Source organism: Pteropus alecto, unplaced genomic scaffold (assembly GCF_000325575.1).
Source record: "Pteropus alecto unplaced genomic scaffold, ASM32557v1 scaffold98, whole genome shotgun sequence".
NCBI classification, from domain to species: Eukaryota; Metazoa; Chordata; class Mammalia; order Chiroptera; family Pteropodidae; genus Pteropus; species Pteropus alecto.
In genome coordinates, this window is record NW_006443570.1 from 15,696,805 (window position 1) to 15,723,958 (window position 27,154).

Consider the following 27,154-nt stretch of genomic DNA (forward strand, 5'->3'; position numbering starts at 1 on the left):
ACGTCACTTCCTGTCTGCCCGGGGATTGGCTGAGGCTCCGGAGCGTGGGCCACGGCGCCGGGGTTTCCCTCCGAATAGCGGCTCAGACTGTTTTTGTCGGTTAGGTAGCTCCTTCATCCGTTGGGCTATGGCTGCGATAAAGGTGATAAACTCCAAGGCTGAGGTTGCGCGTGCCCAGGCTGCCTTGGCCGTCAATATATGCGCCGCCCGAGGGCTGCAGGATGTGTTGCGGACCAATTTGGGTCCTAAGGGCACCATGAAAATGTGAGACGGCTGTTGGAGCTGCGGTTAGGGCGCCGGGGGGTTGTTGGGTGTCGGCGATGCGCTTTGAGGCAAACGTTCCGCGAAGGGATTGGAGCGATATAGACAACTTGGTGGGCTTGGTTTCCCCCACTCGCATACCTGCTCTGAGGTTATCTCTAGCCTGATGGGGGAGGAGGAGAAAAGCCTTCCCGAGGAAAAGGTCCCACGAGTGAATCTGGTCTCTTCGCACCCCCAAGTCCGCCCCACCAATTTTCATTAAGGTTCATATGCAATTAGTTAATGTAGTATTTCAAATGAAATGAGCCATCTACATCCCCTGCTATTTAACACTATACATTTCGGTTTTTTTTTTGGTAGCGTGTTATAGTGGAGAAGGTACAGGCTTTGGATCCTGGCTGGCTAGGGTTCAAATCCAAGTTGCCCTCCTAGCTGTGAGTCCTTAAACAAGTCTTTTGGATGCTCTGTGACTATGGTTCTTTACATCTGTCCATCCTTTCCGCGTATATTCATTTAGCGTCATTATTTTCCTCAAGAGAGTGAGAGGAAGAGGCTAGTGAGGGCAAAATGGTGTAAAAGGAGAGTCTCAGAGGAATGAGCAAAATAATAATAGTATAAAAGGGCACTTATGTACTAACAGGGATGCTAGGAACCCAGAGATGACCACTATAGTTTCAGTTCTTGAGATTTCCTAGAAATAAATGTCCTAATTTGTGTGTGTGTGTGTATATACAAATATACACGCACAGTAGAAATAAATGTCCTAATTTGTGTGTGTGTGTGTGTGTGTGTGTGTGTGTGTATATACAAATATACACGCACACATGCACGTAGTTATACTGAGGAAAGGGACTAATTATTGATGGGAGAAGGGAGAAGAAAAACTTCTAAAATAACAGGATTTTTTTTTTTTTTGGTCTTTTCCCAATTAAAATAGTGGAATGATATTTATTTTTTAAAATTTATTTTTCTTTCACAGTTGACATTAGTTTTCAGGTGTGCAACATAGTGATTAGACATTTAGATACTTTATGAAGTGATCACCCTGTTTGGTACCTGTCTGACATCATATATAGTATTATAATATTATTGAGTATATTCTCTATGCTGTACTTTACAACCCTGTGACTATTTTTATAGCTGGCAGGTTGTACTTCTTAATCCCTTTCACCTTTTTCATCCTTCCCTCCAACTCCCCCCCCCCACCCCAATCTGGCAAACTCAATTTATTTTCCAGATCTATGAGTGTGTTTCTGTTTTGTTCGCTTCTCTTTTTAGATTCCACAATAAGTGAAATTATTAGGCATTTGTCTTTGACTTATTTCGCTTAGCATGATATCCTCTAGGTCCATCCATGGTGTTGCAAACTGTAAGATTTCATTTTTTTATGGCTGAATAATGTTCCATCGTATATATGTACCACATCTTCTTTATCCATTCATCTATCGACGAACCGTAGATTGCTTCCATATCTTGGCTGCTGTGCTGCAATGAACATAGTAGTGCATATGTCATATCGAATTAGTGTTCTGGATTTCTTCAGATAAATACTCAGAAGTGGAATTGCTGGGTCACCTGGTAGTTCTATATTTATTTATTTATTCAAATTTATTATTTTTACGGTGACATCGGTTAACGAAATCCAATAAGTTTCAGCTGTACATTTTAACAATAAGGCATATATATTTACATAGTGTGTTCACCTCCCATAGTTAGATTTCTTTCTGTCACCACATATTTGACCCCCTTAACCCCGTCTACCTCTCCCTCCCTGCTACCCTCTGGTATGGTAGTTCTATTTTTAGTTTTTTTTTTGAGGAACTTCCATACTGTTTTCCATAGTGGCTGTGCCAATTTACAGTCCCACCAACAGTGCATGAGGATTCCCTTTTCTCCACATCCTCACCAACACTTGTTTGTTGATTTATTGATGTTAGCTGTTCTGACAGGTGTGAGGTGATATCTCATTGTGATTTTTAGTTTGCATTTCTCTGATGATTAGTGATGCTGAGCATCTGTTCATATGTTATTGGCCATCTATATGTTCTCTGGAGAAATGTCTTTTGAGGTCCTCCATTTTTTAATTAGATTTTTTTTTGGGGGGTGTTAAGTTGTATACGTTCTTTATACATTTTGGATATTAACCCCTTATCAGATGTGTCATCGGGGAGTATCTTCTCCCATTCAGTAGGTTGTATTTTTTGTTTTGTTGATAGTTTCCTTTGCTGTGCAAAACTTTTAGTTTGATGTAGTTCCATTTGTTTTTCGTTTGTTTCCCTTGCCTGAGGAGATATATCCACAAAAATTTTGCTAAGAGCAATTTCAGAGAGTTTACTGCCTATGTTTTCTTCTAGAAGTTTTATGGTTTCAGGTCTTAAATTTAAGGCTTTAATCCATTTTGAATGTATTTTTGTGTACGGTATCAGAAAGTGGTCTAGTTTCATTTTTTTGCACATATCTGTCCAGTTTTCCCAACACGGTTTATCGAAGGGACTGTCTCTACTCCTTTGTATGTTCTTGCCTCTTTCGTCATAGATTCATTGACCATATAGGCATAGGTTTATTTCTGGGCTCTCTATTCTGTTCCATTGATCTATGTGTCTGTTTCAATCCAGTACCATGCTGTTTTGATTACTATAGTCTTATGGTTTAGTTTGATATCAGGTAGCATGGCACCTCCAACTTTTTCCTTGTTTCTCAAGATTGCTTTGGCTGTTTGAGGACTTTTGTGGTTCCATATAAATTTTAGGATTATTTGCTCTAGTTCCGTGAAAAATGCCATTGGTATTTTGATAGAGGTTGTATTAATCTGTAGATTGCTTTGGGTATTATGGACATTTTAATGATGTGACTTCTTATCCATAAGCATGGTATGTGCTTCCATTTATTTGTATTTTCTTCAGTTTCTTTCTTCATTGTCTTATAGTTTTCTGAGTACAGGTCTTTTCCCTCTTTAAATTTGTTCCTAGGTATTTTATCCCTAGGTATTTAATGCAATTGTAAATGGGATTATTTTCTTAATTTCTCTTTCTGATAGTTCATTGTTGGTGTATAAAAATGCAATTGATTTCTGAATATTACTTTTGTGTCTTACTTTACTGACTATCAATTTTTGTTTCTTTTTCTTGTCTGATTGCTATGGCTAGGACTTCCATGGATGATTTTTGATTAGAAGCTTGAAAGGTGTGTTTGAGTTCACCAATTGCCGAAGGGAGTAAAGGTCATCTAGACAGAGTAGGTTCAGGAACAAGATAGCTCAATGGTGTAAATCCAACTGAAACAAAAACAAACATGATGTATTAAGAGAACCACAAGATTTTCCCACAAGATCTCGTTTGGTAGACAGGAAAAATAGACAAAAACCAGACTGGGAGATGTCAACTATGCCCTTCCTAAATAGTTTGGATTTTTCCTTGAAGGTGATGGAGAACATGAAAATCGTTGAAAGATTTTTGGTCAGGGAAATGACTAAGTCACATTGCCTTTTAGAAAGATAGTGTAATATGGAGAGTAGATTTAAATTTAGAGATATCTGAATGCTAATAATCCAGACTACAGGTGATGATGACAGTAGAAATGGAGAGAAGGGAGATTCAAGAGACATTTAGGATATAAAATTGACAGAATTTGATCTAATAAATGTGAGAGATGAGAGAAGAAACTGAGTTGAGTGAATGAATGGTAACATTTCACCAAAATAAAAAACCTGCAGGAAATTCACAAATTTGTGATTTGTAGACTTCCAAGTACTCTTCTTGATCAAACCACTGTTCATAGCTCATCAACTACTCTTAACCTCATAAACACTCCATGCGGAATGGAATTACCATAGCAGTTTATCTTGGGAGAAGTGATTCTGTGGGCTGCGGATGGTGGTAATTACCATGGTATTTCCTCATGGTACAATGGAAGTTTTCCAGGCTCAGTTCCCTATATTAAAGATAGTGGAGTGGCAAGCACTGGAAGTGTCTTGCTTGACTTTTGCCATATGAAATTGGTAACATCACTTTTTTTCTGGACAGGCTTGTTTCTGGTTCAGGTGACATCAAACTCACCAAAGATGGCAATGTATTGCTCCATGAGATGGTGAGTTGATGCTGCTGACTTTAATAAACCTTAATAAGCTTTAACTGAGAACATAGTACAATTTGTATATATTTAAACCAAGGCTGTCAGCTAACTACTGCAGTCATGAGTTATGCTTTTGAATTAAACCTTGCTAAAAAATATTTTTGGGTGTTTTCAAATCTTTGTATAGTCCAGTTAATAGCTTAAGGATGCTTTCAAATTAGTTACATCTTTTAAAGGCCCTGCATTATGTTCTTTATAATCATGGAAAAATAAAAAATCCTGTGCAATTTTAGTAAATATATTCATCTTTGAGATTGAAGGATTTAATCTAAATTTGGAAATGTCATTGCATTAGTTCTCAAACTTCATTAGTTCTCAATTTTTAACTTTTGGTCTTGCCATTTATCAAGTATCAATATAAAACTTGTGAACTTGTAGAATAAAACATTTCATTTCTTAATTTTACTATTGACTCTTAGGTTATCTTGTTTTTGGTGGACTAGTTCTTTATCTCATTCTCTCTCTTATTTAATCTGTTTCTTGCTTTTTCTAGCAAATTCAACACCCAACAGCTTCCTTGATAGCAAAGGTAGCAACAGCCCAGGATGATATTACAGGCGATGGTACTACTTCAAATGTTCTAATTATTGGGGAGTTACTAAAACAAGCTGATCTTTACATTTCTGAGGTATTAGAATTTTATAGAATTCACATTCATATGGTACTTTATTTTGAGTGGAAAGTTGTTTTCTTCCCCTTGAAAAATTTCAGAGGGCAAAGTCAATATTTATCAAGATTTTTTTTGGACAATTATAAATGAAAATAATAATGAACGTTTTTTTTTTGCCAAAATAATGCCTTTTATTGGAATTACATATCTCTTTTTAAAATGAAATATTTATAATATATAACAAGGTAAAAAATTACCAATGTACTCATGATTAATGGCCTAAGAAAGGCAACATCACTGATAAAGTTGAAACCAAATTATAGTTTAAAAAAAATTGGTGAAAAATTAGTGAAGGCTTTTCACAACGTGAATTTACGCACCTTTATAAATCATCTACTCTAGCCACACTCCTTCATTCACTAGCCTCCAAAATCATCACAAACATTTCTATCGCTATGGCTTTGTTCAATCAATATTCTTTCCTTGGCATTACTTATCTGTCTTCTTTAATTAAGTATTTGAAGTTTTCCTCTCTTTCAAGGGCCATTACAGCAAAGCATAACCTGGTCAAAGTGTTAAAATTATTACTTCTTTGTGTTTCATTTAGTATTGGGAATTGTCTATTAATTCAGTACCTGCAACTTATTTTAGTTAGGATGCTTTTGGCTGGAAGCAGTGGAAACTTGACTAAAAGTAATTTAAACAATAAAGAAATTATCTCCCATAACAGAACTTAGAGAGATATGTCAGGCTTCCAGGGCTGGTTGATTAAAAAGATTCAATCAGTTATCAAGTACCCAGATCTCTTAGCTCTTCCACTTACAATGCTGTTTCATCATAAGGCTTATTTCTATTATGACTGTAAGACTGAGGAAATCAGGGCTACCTGCTTCCCTTAGTAACACTCAGTAGGAGAAGGCAAGAGAGAACCATTCACCCAACTATGGAATATAAGTCCTTCCTTTATGTGATTGAGCCAACTTTGGTCTCATGTCCATCCCAAACATAACGGTTTTTAGGGGAATTTACTTAATCTAATCAGGATCCACCCCTTGAGCTAGGGATAGGGTCAGCTTCTTCTGAAACACTGGAAGAAGAGAGATATCTAAATAAAATTAGGGTTGTATCAGGAAGAAAGAAGTTCAGAAAGGGGGAGATACTGACAGATAATGACATAATTATGAAACTGTGGCATTACATCGATAGAGCTAGGCACAGGATATGATGGAAACACTGAGGAGAGAGGTAGTCAGGAAGTACTTCCTGAAGGAAACAAGGCCTGGGCTAAATTTTTAGGATGAGGAGTGAACCGGATGAAAGAATGAGGAGTAAGAAGAATGGCATTTCAGGCAAAAGGAACAACATGAACAAAGGCACAGGGAAGAAAAGAAATGCAGTATGTGTTTAGAGCTACAAGAAATTTTGTGTTGGTGGAGTTTAAAGTGATGTGGACAGTAAATAGGCTGGAGAAGTAGGTAGATGCCAGATCACGGAGGGCACGTTATATACTAACCAAGAAGAATAATTGGTATTAATATACTAATGAGCGATATGGTCATATTGGCATTTTAAATATTTGGGGGACAGTTTTAAGGGAGTCAAGACTGGGAGTTTTTAGAGCAGTTTGGATGAGAAATTGTGAGGTCCTAGACCAAGGAAATGTTTTGAAAATGGTTTGTAACAGGCTCTGGAGTCAGGCTTTAAATCCTGACTCCACCTCTTATTAGGACAGTGATCTAAGGAAAATTACATTATCCTTTTAAGCCTCAATTTCCTCATCCGTGAAACAAGAATAATAAAATCTATTTCATACTGTTGAGAGGACTACAGTAATACATGTAAAGCTCTTTAGAATAGTGCCTGGCACAAATGCTCAAATGTCAACTTTTAGAAATTGTTATAAGATTGATGTAAAGGAATGGAGAAAGGGAATAAATAGACCTAGTTCTAGCTTTATTTTCAGGATAAACAGTACTTTATTATTTTTTTTTAAAAATATTTTTCTCTCTCAGATAAATAAATATATATGTGTATGTGTTTATGTATATGTAGTAATGTCCACATTTTTTTCTGAATGATATAAGAATAAGTTGCAGACATGATGGTCTAAAAATTTATCAGTGTATATTTTTTAAAGTGAAGGGATTATATAATACGGTGTAGTGATCAAAAACAGAAAATTAATATTAACATTCATATATTGATATAGTGCTAATATCTAATCTGAAATTTTATTCATTTTATTCAAATTTTATCACTTGTCTCAACAGTGTCCTTTATAGCAAAAGAAAATCTAGGCTCATGCATTCAGTTGTCATATCTCTTTAGTCTCTTTTAAGCTGGAATAGTTCCTGAACCATCTTTGTGTTTCATGACATTGCTATTTTTAGAGTACAGACCAATTATTTTGTAGAAAATCCCTCAATCTGGATTTGTCTGTTTCCTCATGATTAGACGCAGGTATTGGCAAGAATACTATAGAAGTGCTGTAGCGTTCTTAATGCATCACATCAGGAGGCATATGATGTCTCTGTCTCATTCCTATGATATTAATTTTGAACATTTGGTGGAACTGGTGACTGCCACTTTTCTCCAAATCAGTGCTGTTTCTTTTCCTCTACATTAAAAGGACTCTTGTTTTGTGTCCCCATTCAGAAGGATACCACACAACAGTGTCATAATTTTCAGAAATGTGAAGGATTTTGTAGGTTTTTATACTAGACTTACAATTTTTCTGTAAGTTTGAGATTGTTTGAAATATGAAGCGCTGAAAAATTATGTTATAGATTATATACATACACTTATATTTAGTGGCATTTATGTCATATTACTTTTTTCAGACATACCTATTAATAGGAGAGGATGGTTACTTTTAATTTGGATGAATTACTTTATAACTTATAGTTTAATGTTGTTTAATAGGGCCTGCATCCTAGAATAATAGCTGAAGGATTTGAAGCTGCAAAGAAAAAAGCACTTGAAGTTTTGGAAGAAGTTAAAATTAAAAAAGAAATGAAAAGAGAAATTCTCTTAGACGTGGCTAGAACATCTCTACAAACTAAAGTTCATGCTGAATTGGCTGATGTTTTAACAGAGGTATGTGATTAAACTTTTGCATTCAAGAAAGAGTATAACGTGACACTTTTTCCTATGAGATAGTCAACTATTACATGTGGTTCTTTAGAAAGTAAAATAAAATATGAAAGACAAATATTTATAGGCTTACTTATAGACTAGATTTTATTGATCAGAAAAGTATGTATAAGTTTTCAAAAGTTTCATATTAAGCTTTTTTTTAAGTTAACCTGAAAGTTGGGAGGGGCTTGGCTGCCTGCAGATCATCCTCTGTGGAAGATATTGGGGTGCTATACAGGTCTGTTAAACCTAGAGGTCCATATTTATTATGTGAAGTGACACATGGGGAAGTTGTTTTGGCATCGTGCTTCGTAGTTAAGGTTACTACTTTAATGAAGCATGATTGATTTGATAGATGATACATTTGGGAAATGCATATTTATTTTGTTTACTTCTGAAGGTATAACATATATAATATAAGGGCAAGATTATGTATTTTGGGAAGCCTTTTATCAAGTGGCTATAGTTTGGTGATACCATTGTTTCTTAGCTTTGCAGTTTCTGAAACTCGAATATATTAGTTGATCAGGAATGATGAGTTTATAAACAAATTCACAAGACATTGACATATAAATTGGAATGCTATCTTACTTTGAGAAACAAATACCAAATGTATTGGAACACCTGAGTTATTTCTGGTCCATCCTGCTTACCCATAGGAAAACCTACTTGGGAATTCATATTAAGACAGTTTCTTACTAAGCAGAGTCCAAATAAAGATTCTGCTGTATTTTCTGCTGTTGGAATACGTATATCAAGTGGTGTACAAGCTTCATGCTGTCTGGTTAGGGCCCTCATTCTCTTTTGGAGTTATAAAAACTCTGATACTCTCACTCTTCAGTAGTTTTTGTCCTTATGACCTATTAGGCTCCAAAACCAAATATCATGTTACCTCAAGTAAACTTTTCTAAGATACAGTTTTTTTTTTTTGGTTTATTCATATTTTAGGATGGTTTTACCATAGCACTTAATTTCTGTAGTCAGTTACTTTTATATTACTTTCTGAGTTAAGCACTAGGGTGTCTTGTTCTGTGCTTCTCAAATTGCCTATCCCTGGGAATGTATGGCAGAATAAATGAGACACAGCTTTCTGGAGTGTCAATTTTACTTTATGGTTTGGGGAAAAGCATTATTTTAACATTAAAACAAACATATATGTGTGTGTGTGTGTGTGTGTGTGTGTGTGTGTGTGTGTATAAAATAGCATGACATGGAAACTTTTCATGGTAAACACAAGACAAGAATTTCATATTGTTATAGCCAGCGAATTTGAGCTCTTCTCTTAGATTATATTTCCTTCTTTTCCATTAAGGTGTCCTTTGGTGGAAAAGTTTGAGTAGTGTTGGTATAGTAGAAAGAGCAGTGGCTTGGGAGTCAGAGACTTGAATACTAGTGCTGGCTCTGCTACTATCATTTAGACTTTGTTTTAAGATCGTAACTCTTTAAAGTCTTGTCTTAGTTTTCATAACTGTAAAATTAAGCGTTTGGACATGATGATCTATGAAGTCCCTTTAGGCTCAAAAATATCTGTTGGCATTGGTTATTAGTGTCCATCACAAAGTGGCACTCTTTGGCCTTGTGCTAGAGCCTGAACTCTTTATCCGTTTAGTCTGGTGATAGATTACTTGGGCCAGTGGTTTCTTTTAGTAGACCACTAAAATTTACTCTTCTCATTCACTTCTCTTCTAGGCTGTGGTGGATTCTGTTTTGGCTATTAGAAGACCAGGTTATCCTATTGATCTCTTCATGGTAGAAATCGTGGAGATGAAGCACAAATCAGAAACAGATACAAAGTAAATTATATATATAAACTTTTAGAATATATGTATTCTAGAATATATAGTTATCTTTAGATATTCTTTCTTTAATTTCGTTGGTTACTTTTATTAAACATCAATCTATTCATTTAGCATATATTAATTAGATACTTACTAGAGCCAGTCACTGTTTTAGGTGCTAGGAATGAAAGGTAAACAAAACAGAATTCCTTTCTCCGAGAAGTTTAAATTTCTAGCTGAAGGAGATAGTAAACAAGTAATATTAAATTCTTTGAAGAGGCTAGAGTAACAGTGTGCGAGCATGCATGTGATTTTAGAGTAGCTAAGGAAGATCATTGTGATAAGAAACTAAACTAGAGAGCTAAGGAGGTCTCTGAAGAAATAAGGGAGCTAGCCATGTGAATATCTAGAAGAAGAGTGTTCTAGGTAGAGAGAACAATAGTTGAAGAGGCTCTGAGGCAGAAGTGTGCTGGGGTGTTCCATTGTGCCTGGAATAGACTCAGAGGGAAAAATAGTAAGGTGATGAGGCCAGAAAGATGAGATAGGGAAGACAATTAACATTATCTGAGGATGTATGTGCTCAAAGTCTGTAGCATCTTGTTGATTTTGGACTTAACTCATTTGAAACTTTCTATTAAGGAAAATTCTAAAGATATATTCAAGTAGAGAGAATAGAATAGTGAACTCACATATATTTGTCTTTATGTGAACTCACATATACTCATCTTTATCTACTTGCAGTATATGGCCAATCTTATTGTCTTTTATATATTCCTCTTTCTTCTTCCTTGCCCCAAATCTGGATTATTTTGAAGCAAATCCAGATATCATATTTCATCTGTAAATACTTTCTTATTTATTTTTGATATGTGTGTGTGTATTATTTATAGAAGTTCTGTTTGGTTCCTTCTTAAGTTTGCCATGTCACTATTTATGTTTTCCTATGCCCTACATAGGAAAACAAACTTACCTTTTTATTTTTTTAAACGTGTAGCTCATGTCTGATAACTACAATATTTAAAGTTTTGGCTTGTCTATTAATGGTGTTTATTGTTTTTTGCTGGTTCTCACTCAGCATACTTTGTTCCCATATGTGCCATTCATCATATTTGAAAAGCGTATTTGTAGAAATAATTTGAGACATAGGATGAAGTTGCCTTTCTGCACAAAGGATTTGAATTTGCTGCTGCAAGGAGCCCAGAGACTATTTTAAATTAAATCCAAAGCCTGAAGCTCTTTGGGACTATCTAGTTGTGAATTCTAACTGCTAGTCCATGTGAGGGCTGCTTGCTTCTAGTTCATCCTTCTGGTTTATACTCTTAATTATGTAGCCTTTTGGGGTTCCTGCTTAATGTGAAGAGGACCTTCTATTAGACTTTCTACCTTAGATATCCCTGAACTTTTAATTCTATCCCCCTCTCATTGTGTAGTCATTGAAATAAAAGTTCAGATTTGCCTGAATTGTCATATGACTTTATGATAATAGTGCCTGCAGTTGTCTATTTACCTCTTAGAGTTCTTGTTATCTTTTCAGTTTTGAAAAGAAAATTATTTTGGAGCTCTTTATTATTTTTATAGCTCTCCAGTGTTTTTAAGGTTTCTTTTTTTTAACCTAGCATAGTTTTTGGTAGTATGGTTGGTCCAAATTAGCCTACCATTGCTGAGGACAAGTTCTTGATTTATATTTCAAAAATCTCTCTGTGATTATTGTGTGGGGAATATACCGTGGGTGGGAGGTGCAAGGGCAGAAGTAGGAGACCAGTTAGGAATCTGTTGATATACAGATAAGTAATGAAAATGGTTTAGATCAGGATATAGACAGAGGGAGCAATAGGATTTGTTGTTGATGGTTCAACATAGAACGTGACAGAAACAGAGGAGTCAAAGATGTCTCGGGTTTTTGCATGAGCAGCTGGAGAAGTGGAGGTGCCATTTCCTGCGATGGAGAAGACTGGAAGCAGGTTTGGGGAAATAAATCAAGAGTTTAGTTTGGGGAATGTTATATTTTAGATGCCTATTAGGGATCCATGTGAAAATGTTGAGTAGGGAGTTAGATGTGTCTGGAGTTCAGAATAGTAGTCTGGACTGCAAATATATATTTGGAAGTCATCAGTGTACAGATGACTTAAAGCTATGAGAGTTAATGAGATCGCCTGGGAAGTAAATATAAGTAGAGAAAAGAGGATGTTTAAGGTTTAGGAACAGTGTTTGGAATTGAGAAGAGGAGGAACATTCAGCAAAGGAGACTGAGAAAGAGTGGTCAGTGAGAGAGGAGGAAAGCCAAGAGAGACTAGTGTTCCAGAAACGAAAAGGAGAAAGGATTTCAAGAAGGAAAGAATAATCAGGTATGTCATATGCTGCTGAAAGTTTGAGCAAGTTGTTGTGAACTGAGAATTGACAACTAGATTTGGAAAACATTTAGTTTTTTGGTAGCTTTAATGAAAACTGATTCAGTAAAGAGGTAGGAGTGAAAGTCAGATTGAATAGAGAATGGTTAGAGAAGAAGTGAGGATGCAAATGTAGACAACTCAGAGGAGTTTAGCTAGAAATCAGGCAGTACCAGAAGGGAATATGGGAGGGGGTTGAAGGAAGAGAATCCTTTGTTTTGAAGATGGGAATTATTATGGCAAGTTTGTATCCTGATGAGAATTCTCCTGTAGGCAGAAAGAATTGATGTGGGGAAACGGGACAATGCAGGATCAGAGAGAGGAAGTGGAATACAGTACACGACTGGAGGAGTTATCCTTAGAGAGGAGCATGGACAGTTCATGTGTAGTAATAGGAAGTTCAGGTTTAAGTGTAGGTAGATTGGTGGAGGTAGGAATGGGACAGTGTTTCTTATTTCTCAAAAAAGCAAGGTCCTTTGCTGAGAGTGAGTCAGGGGAAGAGGAAAGGAGACTTGAAGAGTGGAGAATAGTCAATGTATAATTTGTTTCTTTCTAAATAAAATATCTTCACATTAAGTTAGGAGTTGGATTAATGTAGTTAGATTAAAATTTTGAAAACTTTCTTATATTTAACTATTTAAAAAATAATTTGTTTATGAAAGAGTCATAAGTAGAAATGCATTCCCTAATTGGGCATAAATGAATTTTCAAGAGTTATAAAAATATTTACTCTTAAAAGAACATTTGGAAAACAGGAAAAAAGACTGCCCCCCATTATCTGTATTCCTGACCATCCAAGTGTAACCCCATTCTTCGTTTCCTTCCATTTTTTTCTTTTCAATGCCAAGGTACTTATTTTTAAAAAGAATAGTTATATTTTATATGCAATTTGTCATTCTGTTCTTATCAGCTACCCCTGTAAATATTTTTTCATGTTATTAAATAGTTGTCATGACTGTGAAATAGTTGGGTGATTATTTTTTGGACAATGCCCTATCGTTGGACATTTAGGTTAGCAATTTTTAGTCGTTCTATATAATTATTTTGAACAGATATTTCTAAGAAACTAATTGTGTGCTTATCTTTCATTACTTGATCAGCCGTGTTGTATGTTTGAGCAACAAAATTTAGAGAATAATTTTAGGTTGACATTTCACTGTGACTTAATCACAATGTGTTAAAGTAGATTCTCTTTTCTAATTTGACTAATTATGTGTTAGGGTCAAAGTTGATACAAGGAAACAGTGTGTGCTCTGGCAATTCTGTTACAACTTTAAGAGTATAATTCTAATTTTATACCAATAGAGTGTATATTCAAAGTAAGAAACATTACATGTTTTTAATAGATTGATCAGAGGATTGGTTTTGGATCATGGCGCTCGTCATCCAGATATGAAGAAGCGAGTAGAAGATGTATTTATCCTTACTTGCAATGTATCACTAGAATATGAAAAAACGTATGTATATCGTTTACTCTTTATAACCTTTAAAATTATTTTTTCTAAAAGTTTTTTAAATCTCTTTCTTCCTTCCTAAATGTTTAGTGTAAACTCGCTACCTTTTCCTCTACCTCCATTGCCTTTACTAGCTTGTTTTTATTAATCTTTTAGAGAGGTGAGCTCTGGTTTCTTTTATAAGACTGCAAAAGAAAAAGAAAAATTGGTAAAAGCTGAAAGAAAATTTATTGAAGATAGAGTACAAAAAATAATAGACCTGAAAGACAAAGTCTGTGCTCAGTCCAACAAAGGATTTGTTGTCATTAATCAAAAGGTGAGAAAGAAAGCTTATATTTTAACTATTTGTAAATGTTTCAGTGTTTCTCAAAGTATGGTCTGAGAACCCGTAGGAGTCCCTAAGACCATTTTAGGGAGTTCATGAGGTCAAAACTATTTTCATAATATTAATAATAATGCCTTTTATGTTGTGTTGAAATTTGCAATGGTGATGCAAAAGCAATGATAGATAAAACTGCTGATGCCTTAGTAAAATCAAAGCAATAGCAACAAATTATGCTGGTAGTCATCATATTCTTTATTGCCACTCTACCACACACTGGCAGTTAATAAAAAACGCAGTTTTGTTTAAGACTGTCTTGATGAATTGGTAAAATTTATTAATTTTATTAAATTTTGATCCTTAAATATATATCCTTTTGTAAAATGTGAACTATGCACAAAGCACTTCTGTGTCATGTCAAAAGAAATGCCTTAAAAAACACTTAATTTAATATCTCGAAGGAAAGCTCTTGTATAATTGAGTTGCAAGCTAAACTAGTTACTTTTTTCATAGACTGCCAGTTTTGCTTGAAGAATGACTGACAAAGTATCTTTACTTAGACATGGGTATTTGGTAGATTTTTCTCAAAAACGAATGCAGCAGTCTTGTCATTTGAAGGAAAACAACTGACGATATTTGTTGCCAGTGATAACATTTGAGCCTTCAAACAAAAATTAGAAAATTTGGAAAACTTGTATCTGCCACCATGAGTCTGACAGCTTTCCAAAATGTAAAATACTTTCTGATAATATTAACGATGATATTAGCAAAGGTGATATTTTTGATATTACATAACTATGATATGTGTCAACATTTGGAAGCTCTGCCTAACTTAGTGAACCAACATTCTCTGACTAAAAATTCATTATTTAACAAAATTATGCATGAGTAAATAATCAATTCAAAGTACAAGACAGACAAATGGATTTTAATGTGAGAGAGTATGGAAAGTTCATTGATATGGTTATATATTTTACATTGAAACTACTTGTTTAGTTTTGGTATAGTATCAAAGAATAATATCCACATTTATCTGAAAAGGCTATTAAAATATTCCTCCCTTTCTCAATACATATCTCTGTGAGACCAGGTTTTCTTTTTATACTTTAATCAAAACAACATATTGCACCAAATTGAATGCAGAAGCAGATATGAGAATTCAGCTCTCATAAGACAGACATTAAAAAGATTTGCAAAGATATAAAACAGTACCATTACTCTCACTATATATAATTTTTGGTTTAGGAAACTATAGTAAATTTTCATTAAAAAATGTTATTTATGTTAATGTAAAATGGGTTTATTGTTATATTAAATGGATTAATACTTTAAAGTTTTTTCAATTTATAATATGGTAACTATTATAGATACAGCTCACATGAACAAAAACTTTGGGTGCTTAACAATTTTTAAGAGTATAAAGCGTTGCTGAGATCAAAAAGTTTTAGAACTATTGGCTTAAAACATGCTTGTAACTTTTGTGCTAATTTGATTATAGGGAATTGATCCATTTTCCTTAGATGTGCTTGCAAAACATGGTATAGTAGCTCTTCGCAGAGCAAAAAGAAGAAATATGGAAAGGTAAGCTTGCAGATAATTATATATCCTAAGTTTATTAACAGATTGAATTGAAATTATCCCATGCGTATTCCTTTTAGCTTACATATAAACACTGTGAGCAAAACAGCAGCATACAAGTTCCGAATTTTGTTTTTAATTTCAATAAATAATGGAGCTGTCAAAAGTCAAGATTGTTAACCAACCTCAGAACTTTGTTCTCACTTTCCTGAAACAGATTTTAAAAACAATGCGATACAGTGACAATGCAGTCTTTGTGTTAGATATCTTTTCACCTTTAAGAAATTAGTCTTTATGTTTTCCATAGCCAAAGCTATGTTGACATATATGTAATTTCAGACTCTCTCTTGCTTGTGGAGGAATGGCTGTGAATTCTCTTGAAGATCTCAATATAGATTGCTTGGGACATGCTGGTCTTGTACATGAGTATACATTAGTGAGTATTTCTGGGGGAAATAGTTGTAAAGTGAACAGTAAACCCTTTTTTTTTTTTTAATACTAAACCTTTTAATTCAGGTTTTACATTTTGAGGTCTGAATAATTCACAAGATAGATTTTACAATTTATTTACCTAAATATTTTTTAAGAGTTTAAATAGAATTTAACTGATTTTAACATATATTTAGTTATACATGACAAAAAAATTCACATGAAGATTGGATTCTATTATTATAAACTAAAAGTCTTGATTTCATAATGACATTGCTTATTAAAGTCATATCTTCTTGTATTATCCTTTAGGGTGAAGAAAAGTTCACTTTTATTGAGGACTGTATTAACCCTCGCTCTGTCACCTTACTGGTGAAGGGACCAAATAAGCATACTCTCACACAAATCAAGGATGCTGTAAGGGATGGACTTCGTGCCATCAAAAATGCCATTGAAGATGGTAAGCTCTTTTTTTGTGATGGATATGATCCTCTTGTATTTTTAAAGTGGTGATAAATCTATCATGGCATATATAATATTTTAAAAATAAGAGTTATGACTATTCTCTCATTTCACTTTGGACAGTTTATAGTTTGGATTGTGAAAGTTTTTCCTGGAATAGCTTAATGGTTTGCTGACCTTTTATTTATCTTATGTTTATGAAATAAAAATGCACTTAATTTAATGCTGTCGTATTATTTTTTATTTTTAAAACCATGAAAAAACTTTCATATCTTATAACTCATTTCATTACCTCAGGTGTAGTGCAATTTAAAGAAATATTAGGAAAAAATATTAGCATTTATTATTTATCGATAATTTATAATGAGCTAAAAGGAGTTAGGATAGATAATAAAAACATTTTTAAAATAGAATAATCACACGAAAGGATGCTTAACATCATTAGTCATTAGGAAAATGAAAATCTAAACCACAAAGAGATACCATTTCACATTAAGATAGCTATAGTCAAAAAGCTGGAGAATAGTAAACGTTGTCAAAGATGTGGAAAACATACCATTGGAAAACACGCAGTTCCTCAGAAAGTTAAACATAGTTGGTTAATGTATGACCCAGCAGATAACTCTTAGGTATATATACACAAGAGAGTTGAAAACATATGTCCACACAAAAAGCTTGTGTACAAATGTTTACAGAAGCATTATTCATGATAGCTAAACAATGGAATCAATCCAAATATTCATTAGCTAATGAATGGATAAATAAAATGTGATATATCCATACAATAGAGTATTATTTGACTACAAAAAGGAATAAATACTGATGTATGAGACAACACAGTTGACCTTGAAAATGTTATGCTAAGTGAAAGAACTCAGACATAGAAGGCCATGTATTATGTGATTCCATTTATATGAAATATCCAGGAAAGGTTGCCAGAGGCTGGGAGAGGTGGAAGTGGGGAATGATTGCTAATGAGTACAAGTTTTTTTTTCTTTTAAATGTTCTAGAATTAAATAGGGATGATGGTTGTAGAAGCATGTGACTATACTAAAAACTACTGAAAATATACTTTAAAAGGCTGCATGTGAATTATATTTCAAAAAAATAGAGTAATAAACTTTATAAATAATAGGTCAGATGTATCTGATAAGCAAAAATGTAGATGTGAAATAATGATAAAATAAAAGCTGAAATTGAAAATTAGATCGTAGGAAAAAAGAATATAAATACTGTATAGCAAATATAATAGTCATTATACATATTTAAGCTGTCAGAATATAAAGAGATACAATCAATTATATAGGTTTTATTATTGAAAAGGAGAATACACATCAGTTCCTAAGTTGAAAAATATGGGGCTTTCTATAAGAATCACTGCCTCTTTTTTTTTTTGAGTCACTTTTAATAAAAGCTAGCAGCATTTTTTTTTTTTTAACAACATAAACATACATCTTGTTTAGGAATGTAGCCTTTGGTAGTTCAACCTGATACTTAGAATTTAGAATACATAGAAAATACTACTTTTTTAAATCCCTTAAACTTTGTTTTTTAAAAAATAATTTATCGAGGTATAATTGACACATATTTAAAGTGTACAACCATGAAACTATCCCCTTAATCAAGATAATGAACATATCTATCACTCCAAAAAGTTACCTTATTGCTTATTGGCAATCTTTCCTTCCTGTCTCTCTCAGTCACCCTAGATTCAGGCAACCACCAGTCTACTTTCTGTTGCTATAGATTAATTTTCATTTTCTATTTTATATGAATAGAATAATGCAGTATGTACCTTTTTTGGTTTGGTTTCTTTTACTCAGAAAAAAAATAAATTAATTGATGTTATACTTATTAGTCATTCATTCCATTTTATTGCTAAATAGTATTTTACTGTATGAATATACTACATTTGTTTACCAATTCACCTGTTGATGGACATTTGGTTATTTACAGTTTTTGGCTATTACAAATAAAGCTGCTATATAGACTTATGCTCTCATTTCTTTTGGGTAAATGCCTAGGGATTCAATGGCTATGGAATGTATGTGCTTAACTTTTTAGAAACTGTCAAACTGTTTGCCAAGTACCATTTTATATTCCCATCAGTAGTGTATGAGTGTTCCAGTTGTTCTGCATCTTCTCCCATACTTGATATTGTCAGTTGTTTTAATTTTAGCCATTCTAAAATTTGAAAAACCATACTGTGGTTTTTAATTTGCAATTTTCTAGTGATCATTGATGTTGAACTTCTTTGCGTGTGCTTGTTTGCTATTCACATACCTTTGGCGAGGTTTCTGTTCAAATCTTTTGCCCTTTTAAAAAATTGAGTTGTTTTCTTATTGTTGAGTTTGAGAGTTCTTTTTATATTCTAGATACAGTATTTTTTCAGATATACAATCTGCAAATATTTTCTCCTCTGTGGCTTGTTTGGTTATTCTTTTAGCAGTGTCTTTCAAAGAGAAGTTCTTAATTTTGATGAAGTCTAATTTACCAATATTTTCTATCATAGATTATGCTTTTGGTGTGGTATCTAAGAAATCTTTACTTAGCCCTGGGTTCACAAAGATTTTCTTCTGTGTTTCTTTTAGAAGTATTATAGTCTTAGGTTTTACATTTAGTCTAAGATTCATTTAAACTTAACTTTTGTATTTGGTGCAAAGTATGGACCTAAGTTGTTGTTGTTGTTGTTTTTTTTTTGCATGTAGGTATCAAATTGTTCCAGCTCTATTTGTTAAAAAGACTGTCCTTTCACTAAGTTACCTTTGTATCTTTGTCGAAAATCAGTTGTCTGTATTTGTGTGGTTCTATTTCTAGGTTCTTTATTTCGTTCCATTAATCTGTTTGTCTATCTCATTGTTAATATCACTATCTTGATTATTGTAACTTTATAGGTCTTGAAATCAGTAATGTTAATCCTTCCATTTTGTTCTTTTTCAAGTTTTTTTGGTTATTTTAAGTCCTTTACATTTCCATACGAATTTTAGAATCGGCCAGTTTCTACCAAAAACACGGCTGGGATTTTGATTGGAATTTCACTGAATTTATAGATCGGTTTGGGAATTATTGAAATCTTAACAATATTGAGTCATGGTGTATCTTTATTTGGGTCTTCTTGAATCTATTTCAGCAGTATTTTGTAAGTTTTAGTATGTTTGTTTTGCACATCTTTTTTTTCCCTCAGATTTATCCTTTGTATTTTATGTATTTTTATCCTATCATACATGATATTTAAAAAATTTCCATTTCTGATTATTAGTTGTTAATATATAGAAATAATTGATTTTTACATATTTTTCCTATATGGCATGTTTTATCAATCTTTTTTTTCCTCTCCACTAGGTTGTGTGGTTCCAGGAGCTGGTGCAGTTGAAGTGGCAATAGCTGAAGCTCTTGGTACGTACAAGCACAGTATAAAAGGAAGAGCTCGTCTTGGAGTTCAAGCTTTTGCTGATGCCTTACTCATTATTCCTAAGGTACAACTATTCCACTAGCCAAAGAACAATAGATTCAACATAAGGTGTTTAATTATAAATTGCCTATATTATCTAACAACAGAGTACAAGTATTTGCATTTCCTCAAACAATTTTGTCTAAGATATTTTACAGCTATAGCGAGAAACTTTGGGGATAACGGCTCAGAATCCTTATAGGAATTTAATGTAATAGCCAGATTAGCCCCTCGCTTTATTCTCTGAGTTTTAAAAGTTGAAGTAACTCCAAAAATTTCCTTCAAAAATGCTTCATGATTAACTAATCATAATGATAAAGTTTAGAACTTACATTTAATTAGATTTTAAGGTAGACCTTTATTTTGTTGGTGATATCCAAAGTATTATCACTTTAAATTGTGGAAAGTAAGAACTTCAGGCTGTCTAGCATTCTCAAATGCTAGTTTGCATTCCATTGTCATTAGAATTTCCAGAAAAGGAGAGAAACCAGATTTTTTCCACGTATCAACAGAAGGACAGAGAACTACCATTCTCTTTCCTTTGCCTTAATCTGGTTTTGAACCACTTAGAAGCACAGAAAAACTGTTTCAAATATGCTATTACCACAAATTAAAACATTACTAACAATGCTAGCAAAGTCTCTTTGATAATTGCTTTTAAAATTATTCATAACTTATAGAATCTTTGTGAATCAGAAATCTATTATTTTCTTTCCCAAAGCAGCAGTTAGTAAGAAATGATCCTGTAGTTGACACAAATTAGTGAGCCCAGTATGTATTTTTTGATACTTTTTTACTCATCAGCTGTTGGTTTGGGACCACTTGGAATTATACCTGAGTTGGAGTGCAGGTATCTTTATCCCTGTTACCACAGGTCGTGACTCTCCTCATGTTGATGAGGTGCACAAAGATGCTGCAAATATGCAAGTTTCCTTTTGCAGGTGCCCGGGAAAAACTAGAAGATGTGTGGCTAGAAGAGCTAGAGGAAATACGAATACCAATCTACTTCTTTCCATGTTTATTGTTTTTAAAATCTTTTGCAAGAAGGGAAAGTAATCTAGCGGGGTGAGGACTCTTAATGTCCTCAGAATTTATTGTGATGTGCATAGGGAAAATGTTTAAGTAAATATAAAAAATACTAGATACACAAAATAATTTTATTTAGATCAAGTGTGAAATTCTTCAAAAAGAGATGATTATTATGGATATGTTTTCACAAGACTAGAGAATAGTGCCTTATATTTTACATTTAATATTCAAATATATATGTGACGGTATTCCACATATATATTTATTATTGTTTTTATTTCTAAAGGTTCTTGCTCAAAATTCTGGTTATGACCTACAGGATACACTGGTAAAAGTTCAGACTGAGCATTCAGAATCAAAACAACCTGTTGGCATAGATTTGAATACAGGTAAGAAAGTAAAGAAAAATTAGCAGCTTAATAAAAAAAGTGATTATGCTATAGTGACCCAGAACTTAAAGGGTAGAGGTTTGAGTGACTTTAATATTTAAATTTTGGGTACCTTTAGTTTACTTTTGAACTTCTTAAATGACAGTATTAATTCATTTAAGAAATAGCCATTGAGTGCTTGTTGTTTGACTCTTGGAATTCACATAGAGCAAAACAGACAAAAATTTCTTCCCTTGTGAGCTTATGTTGTAGTGGGAAAGGTTAGGCAGTAAAAGTAATAAATTCTATGAAGGAATAAAAGAACAGTAAGGATGATTGTGTGCATGTTTGCATAGTAGGGTGGGGAAGGGATTTCAATTTAAACAATAGTTGGGATAGGCCTCATTGAGAATATGTCTATTGAAAAAAAATCAAAGGAAGTGTGAAAGTTAACCATGTGGGGTACTGGAGAAAGTATCCTAGGCAGAGGGAACGGCCAGTAGATAAACCACATCTGATATTTTTCGGGAGAAGGAAGGAAGTGAGAGAGATAATAGAAGGTCCGATCATGCAGGAGCATATGTACCAATCTAAGGAGTTTGACTTTTATTATAGTGGAATAGGGATCAATTTTGAGCAGAGGTGTGACATGGTCTAATTATGTTTAAAAGGATCACTGGTTATTCTGTGGAGATGAGTTAACTGAACAACTGGGAGGTTGGAATTCCCATTAACTGCATTGGAGATGATTGTGGGAAAAGTAGTTGTGGTGATAGGGAGATCAGTACTGAGTTTTGGCACAGTTAAGTTTGAAGTATCTGTAGACTTTCAAGTAAAATAGATAGTTGGATATATGAGTCCGGAGCTCAAGAACGAGGCCTGAGTTGGAGATAAAAAAAGTCAGAGTCATCAGATTGTTTACAGTTTAAATCCAGAAGACTGAATGAGATCACCTAGAGAATGAGTGTAGAGAGAGAAAAGAAGAATCCAGGACTGAGCCTTTAGTACTTCAACAGTAAGAGCTCAGGGAAGAAGAGGAAGAACCAGCAAAGTAGACAGAAGAAGAGCCACTAGTGCAAAAGTAACAACCAGGTGAGCATGGTGTCCTGGAAGACAAGTGAAGAAAGAGTGGTCAGGGAGACGAGGAAGAAATGGCATAGATGCTAGAGGCTTTGTTCATCCCTCTTGCAACCAAATCAAAGTTGTGACAGAAACACAGAGCAAACAGCAAGGAAAGTTGCTGGGGATCTAGACGAGCAGAAGCACTACAACTAGGGAGAGAAATAATTAATCACCCTGCAACTGTAGAAGGTAGGAGGGGGCGAAGATGTGAGGCTGCTCGGTCCTAAATGGCTGAGTGGGACAGAGGCTACCGCAGTGGCAGCCAGCAGCTGCAGACACCCCTTAAAGGGGCTGTGTCCGTGAGTAGACTTTCACGGTGACAGATCTGCTTGCTTTGAGCACCAGCGCCTGGTCAGCTGCTCAAGGGACACCAGGGACTTATAGGGGGAGACTGAGTTGTCGGAGTGTGGGCCAGAGGCAAGGTTTTCTCCTGGGCAGAAGTGCTGGTGGTATATCCATTGCTCCTCTGTTGAGCCTTCCCCCTTCCCAGTGTGCAGACACAGTGTGGCCATAGCTGAGATATCACCAAACTGGATAAGAGGTTGCTCTGCCCAGAGGATTCCCTGAAACTCTGCCTTCCCCAACTCACGGCCCCACCCAAGCTACAGCCAATTGTATCCTCAGTGAGTCTGGTGCTCCTTGCTGAGCAGTGTCAAGCTCACACTGGTGGCAGCTGGCCTCGGTTTCTGGTATGGTTTCTTGAGGCAACTCTAAGCATAGCATCTGTGGATTGCTTGCTGAATCTTAATGGGTGGCCCCAAAGGGGCACAGGGTGAGGCTAAACTTGGCCTGCATCTGAACCCCTCTCATGACTGTGCCACTGGACACCTACTACACAGAGCCACTCTAATAAGACCAAGAGACTTAGGAGCTTTGCTTAATCATAGAAACAGACACAAGAAGGCAGCCAAAATGGGAAGACAAAAATGCAGAAAGCATATGAGAGAACAGAACAGAGATCTAGGAATAATGGAGTCAAGCAGTCTAACATAACAGATGCAGAGTTCAAAACACTGGTTATAAAGATGCTCAATGAACTTAGGGGAGTATAGATGGATTCATCTATGTGAGAACTTTAACAAAGAGATAAAAAACATAAAAATGGAAATGGAAATTATCAAAAGGAACCAGTCAGAAATGAAGAACACATTATCTGAGATGAAAAATATATTAAATATAATAAACAGAATGAATAAAGAAGAAGTTTGAATGACCTACATAGAGGATGGGGAAGCCAAGGACACTTAAACAGAATGGCAGGAAAAAAGAAGCCAAGATTATCATAATAATTTAAGGAGCCTATGGGACACTATTAAATGTAAAAATATTCATGTCATACGGGTACCAGAAGGAAAAAAAGATGTTGAAGAGCTATTTGAAGGAATATTGATGGAAAACTTCCCTCACCTAGTGAAGGAAATAGGCATAAAACCCCAGGAAGCTCAGAGAGTCCCAAAAACCAGGAACCCAAAGAGGCCCACACCAAGACACATCATATTTAAAATGCCAAAGGTTAAATACAAAGAATCTTAAAAGCGGCAGGAGAAAAACAGTTACCTATAAGGGAGCACCCATAAGACTGGCAGCTGATTTCACAAAAGAAACCATGAAGTACAGAAGGGCTTGGCACAAAATATTTGACATGATGAAAACCCAGGATCTACAACCAAGAATACTTTATCCAGCGAAGCTATCATTTAGAGTCGAGGGACAGATAAAGAGCTTCCCAGACAAAAATAAGCTAAGGGAATTTATCAGCACTAAGTATTACAGTATTATAGGAAATGTTTGAGGGTCGTCTTTAAGAAGAAAAAAATGTGTATCAAAAACGAGAATAACGAATGATAATCACTACATTCCTATCAACAACTACCTCAAATGGAAAAGAATTAAGTGCTCTAACCAAAAGATAGAGTGGCTGAATGGATAAGAAAACAAGACCCCTACATATGTTACCTACAAGAGACTCACTTCAGATTAAAAGACACAGACTAAAAGGAAGGGGATGGAAAAAGATTTTACTTTGATAGACCTAGAGGGTATTGTGTTGAATGAAGTGGATCAGATATAGAAAGAAATATCAATTTCACATACATGTGGAATATAAAGAACAAAATAAACAACAATAACAAAATCAGAAATAAACTCATAGATACAGAGAATATTTAGAGGGCTACTAGAAGGGAATGAGGTTGGGGGATGGCAAAAAAAGGCAAAGGGATTAAGAGGTACCAATGGATAGTTACAGAATAGACATGGAGATGTAGCCTGTAGCATGGAGAAGATGGGTATTAATGTTCTAATAAATATGTAAGGGGGAAGAGGGTTACTAGATTTAGTGAGGTGATCGCTTTGTGAATTATGTGGATCTCTGATCACTATGCTGTACAACTGAAACTGGTATATTATTGTATGCCAACTATAATTGAAAAAAAAACTCATCGTACAATGTAAATACGAGCAACTAATTGTCTATTATATTTCAGTAAAACCAAAAAAAAAAAAAAAAAAAAGTGGTCGGAAGGGTATGATCAGCTGTGTTAAGTGCTACTGATAGATGAGGCCTGAGAATCTACCATTGAATTTGACAACATGGAGGTCATTGGTGACCGTGACAATACTAGTTTGGTGGTATATTAAATGTTGTTAGAATATACCACCAATATTAACAGGATATATGAAGACTGTAGTATTAAAATAGTTTATTTTTACTTTGCAGGTGAGCCAATGGTAGCAGCAGATGCAGGAATTTGGGATAATTATTGTGTGAAAAAACAACTTCTTCATTCTTGGTAAGTTTGTATTAATAAAAAGACTTTTAAGGACATATTTGATAACATTAAAAATTTTTTCTATTATTTTTGCCACTTTACAGTGGAAAAATGGTTGAGTGTATGAAAAGAACATGGTATCCAGTTATTAAGACTAACATATCCTTTTACATTCCTTTTAACATTTTAATTCTAACAGTGTAAGTTATAGGAAATGTTAATCTTACTATTATTTATTTGAGGAGGGAAAGAAGGAACTTTACTGAAATAGTACCATATGCATAGTGGGAAAAATCAAATGATGTGCTAAAAATGAGGTCAGTTTTGCTGGAATATACAATCAGCTTCCACTTTATCAGCGAAGGAATTGAAATAATAATACAAGGGTAATGTTTGTACTTAGAATAGCTTTGTTTCATAAAATCTCACACCAACATCATTGAAGAACAAGGTACCTTTAGTAGCTAAAGGTTGCTTAGGAGGAAAAGATAAGAGTGAGTTGTTTGGCTTTACTCATCCTGTCATCTTTTTCCTCAGCACAGTGATTGCCACGAACATTCTCCTGGTTGATGAAATCATGCGAGCTGGTATGTCTTCTCTCAAAGGGTGACTGAGTTCAAAACCACCTCTTCTAGCAGCTGAAATTTAACACATCTTATATCCAACTACCATTATATAGCCTGAGCCATTCTTAATTTTTACATAATAAATGCAATTTATATTTGTTGGCCTCAGCAGTCTCAGAAATATTTCATAAAGGCATAAAGAACACAAATATTTTGACAGTAAAGGAATAATAATGAAAATATTTTTCCCTAAGAGTTCTCCACCCTTTATTGTATGTGTGATATTGTGATATAATAAGAGATATATATTTGATCTTCATCACTAGTTCCTAGCACAAGTGCTTCTAAAACCTTTGTAGTTTCCTGAGTGATAGGGGTGATAGGAGCATTTTTTCTTGTAACAGTTGGTCTTAGTTCTCAATTCCTGACGTAAGAGCTTCTAAGACCCTTGGAATCTCTGGAAATAATAAAAATGTCTTTTTGTATGCTAATGAGCTGACTCTTGATGGGGGCTAGAACTTTCAGCTTCCCGCCATCCCCTAAATCTCCAGTGAAGGGAGAAGGACTGGAGATTGAGTTAACTAATCAATTATGCTTATATGATGAAGCCTCCATAAAAAATTCCTAGACTATGGAGTTTAGAGAGTTTCCAGGTTGATGACCACATCCATGTGCCAGGAGAGTGGTGTGCTCCAATCTGGGGACAGAAGCTCCTGTGCTCAGGACCCTTGTGGACCTCTTTCTATGTACCTCTTCATCTGGCTGTTCATCTTTATCCTTTTTAATAAAGGATAAACAGGTAATGTAAGTTGTTTTCCTGAGTTCTGTGAGCTATTACAGCAAATTATCTAACATGAGGGGAGGGGTTATAGGAACCCCTTATTTGTAGCCAAGTCGGACAGAAGTGTGGGTAACATAGAGACCCACTGCTTTTAATTGTTATCTGAAGTGGGGGGCAGTCTTTGGGGACTGAGCCCTTAATCTGTGGGGTCTATGCTAACTCTAGGTAGTTACCATCAGACTTGAATTGTAGGACACGCAGTTGGTATCTGGAGAGTTGGAAGATCAGTTGGTGTGGGAAAACCCCCACATATTTGGTGCTGTGTGTAGGAAAAAGTTTTCCTTTAGTATTCTATTGAATCTATTATAATTCTTAGACCTTTTAATGAACAAAATATGGAGCACAGGTTTTAGAGCACCTAAGTCAATTTCTAATTTATCAGAGGGTATAAATGTAACAGGACAAAATGTTTTATTCTCTCTCCGAATTCCGTTAGTAACTTCGTGCTGCCACTCTTTC

General features: G+C 34.7%; 1 protein-coding gene across 5 annotated transcripts; it reads left to right on the top strand.

Moving 5' to 3' along the window:
* Positions 1–11: 11 nt before the first annotated feature.
* Positions 12–26,345, top strand: CCT6B (chaperonin containing TCP1 subunit 6B). Of its 5 annotated transcripts, none has more exons than XM_006924958.2 (14): positions 12–264; positions 4,284–4,347; positions 4,886–5,020; positions 7,925–8,098; positions 9,827–9,930; positions 13,649–13,759; positions 13,913–14,072; positions 15,577–15,659; positions 15,996–16,092; positions 16,398–16,545; positions 19,890–20,023; positions 21,314–21,416; positions 25,237–25,309; positions 25,826–26,345. In XM_006924958.2, the coding sequence occupies exons 1-14, from the start codon at positions 128–130 to the stop codon at positions 25,896–25,898; spliced, it is 1,596 nt and encodes a 531-aa protein (XP_006925020.1). In that variant the 5' UTR covers positions 12–127; the 3' UTR covers positions 25,899–26,345. The 5 variants fall into 5 exon arrangements, 4 of the variants coding, with proteins under 4 accessions (XP_006925020.1, XP_006925022.1, XP_015454558.1 ...); XM_015599072.2 differs by having other exon boundaries at positions 43–142; XM_006924960.3 differs by lacking the exon at positions 4,886–5,020.
* The last annotated feature ends 809 nt before the right edge of the window (positions 26,346–27,154 follow it).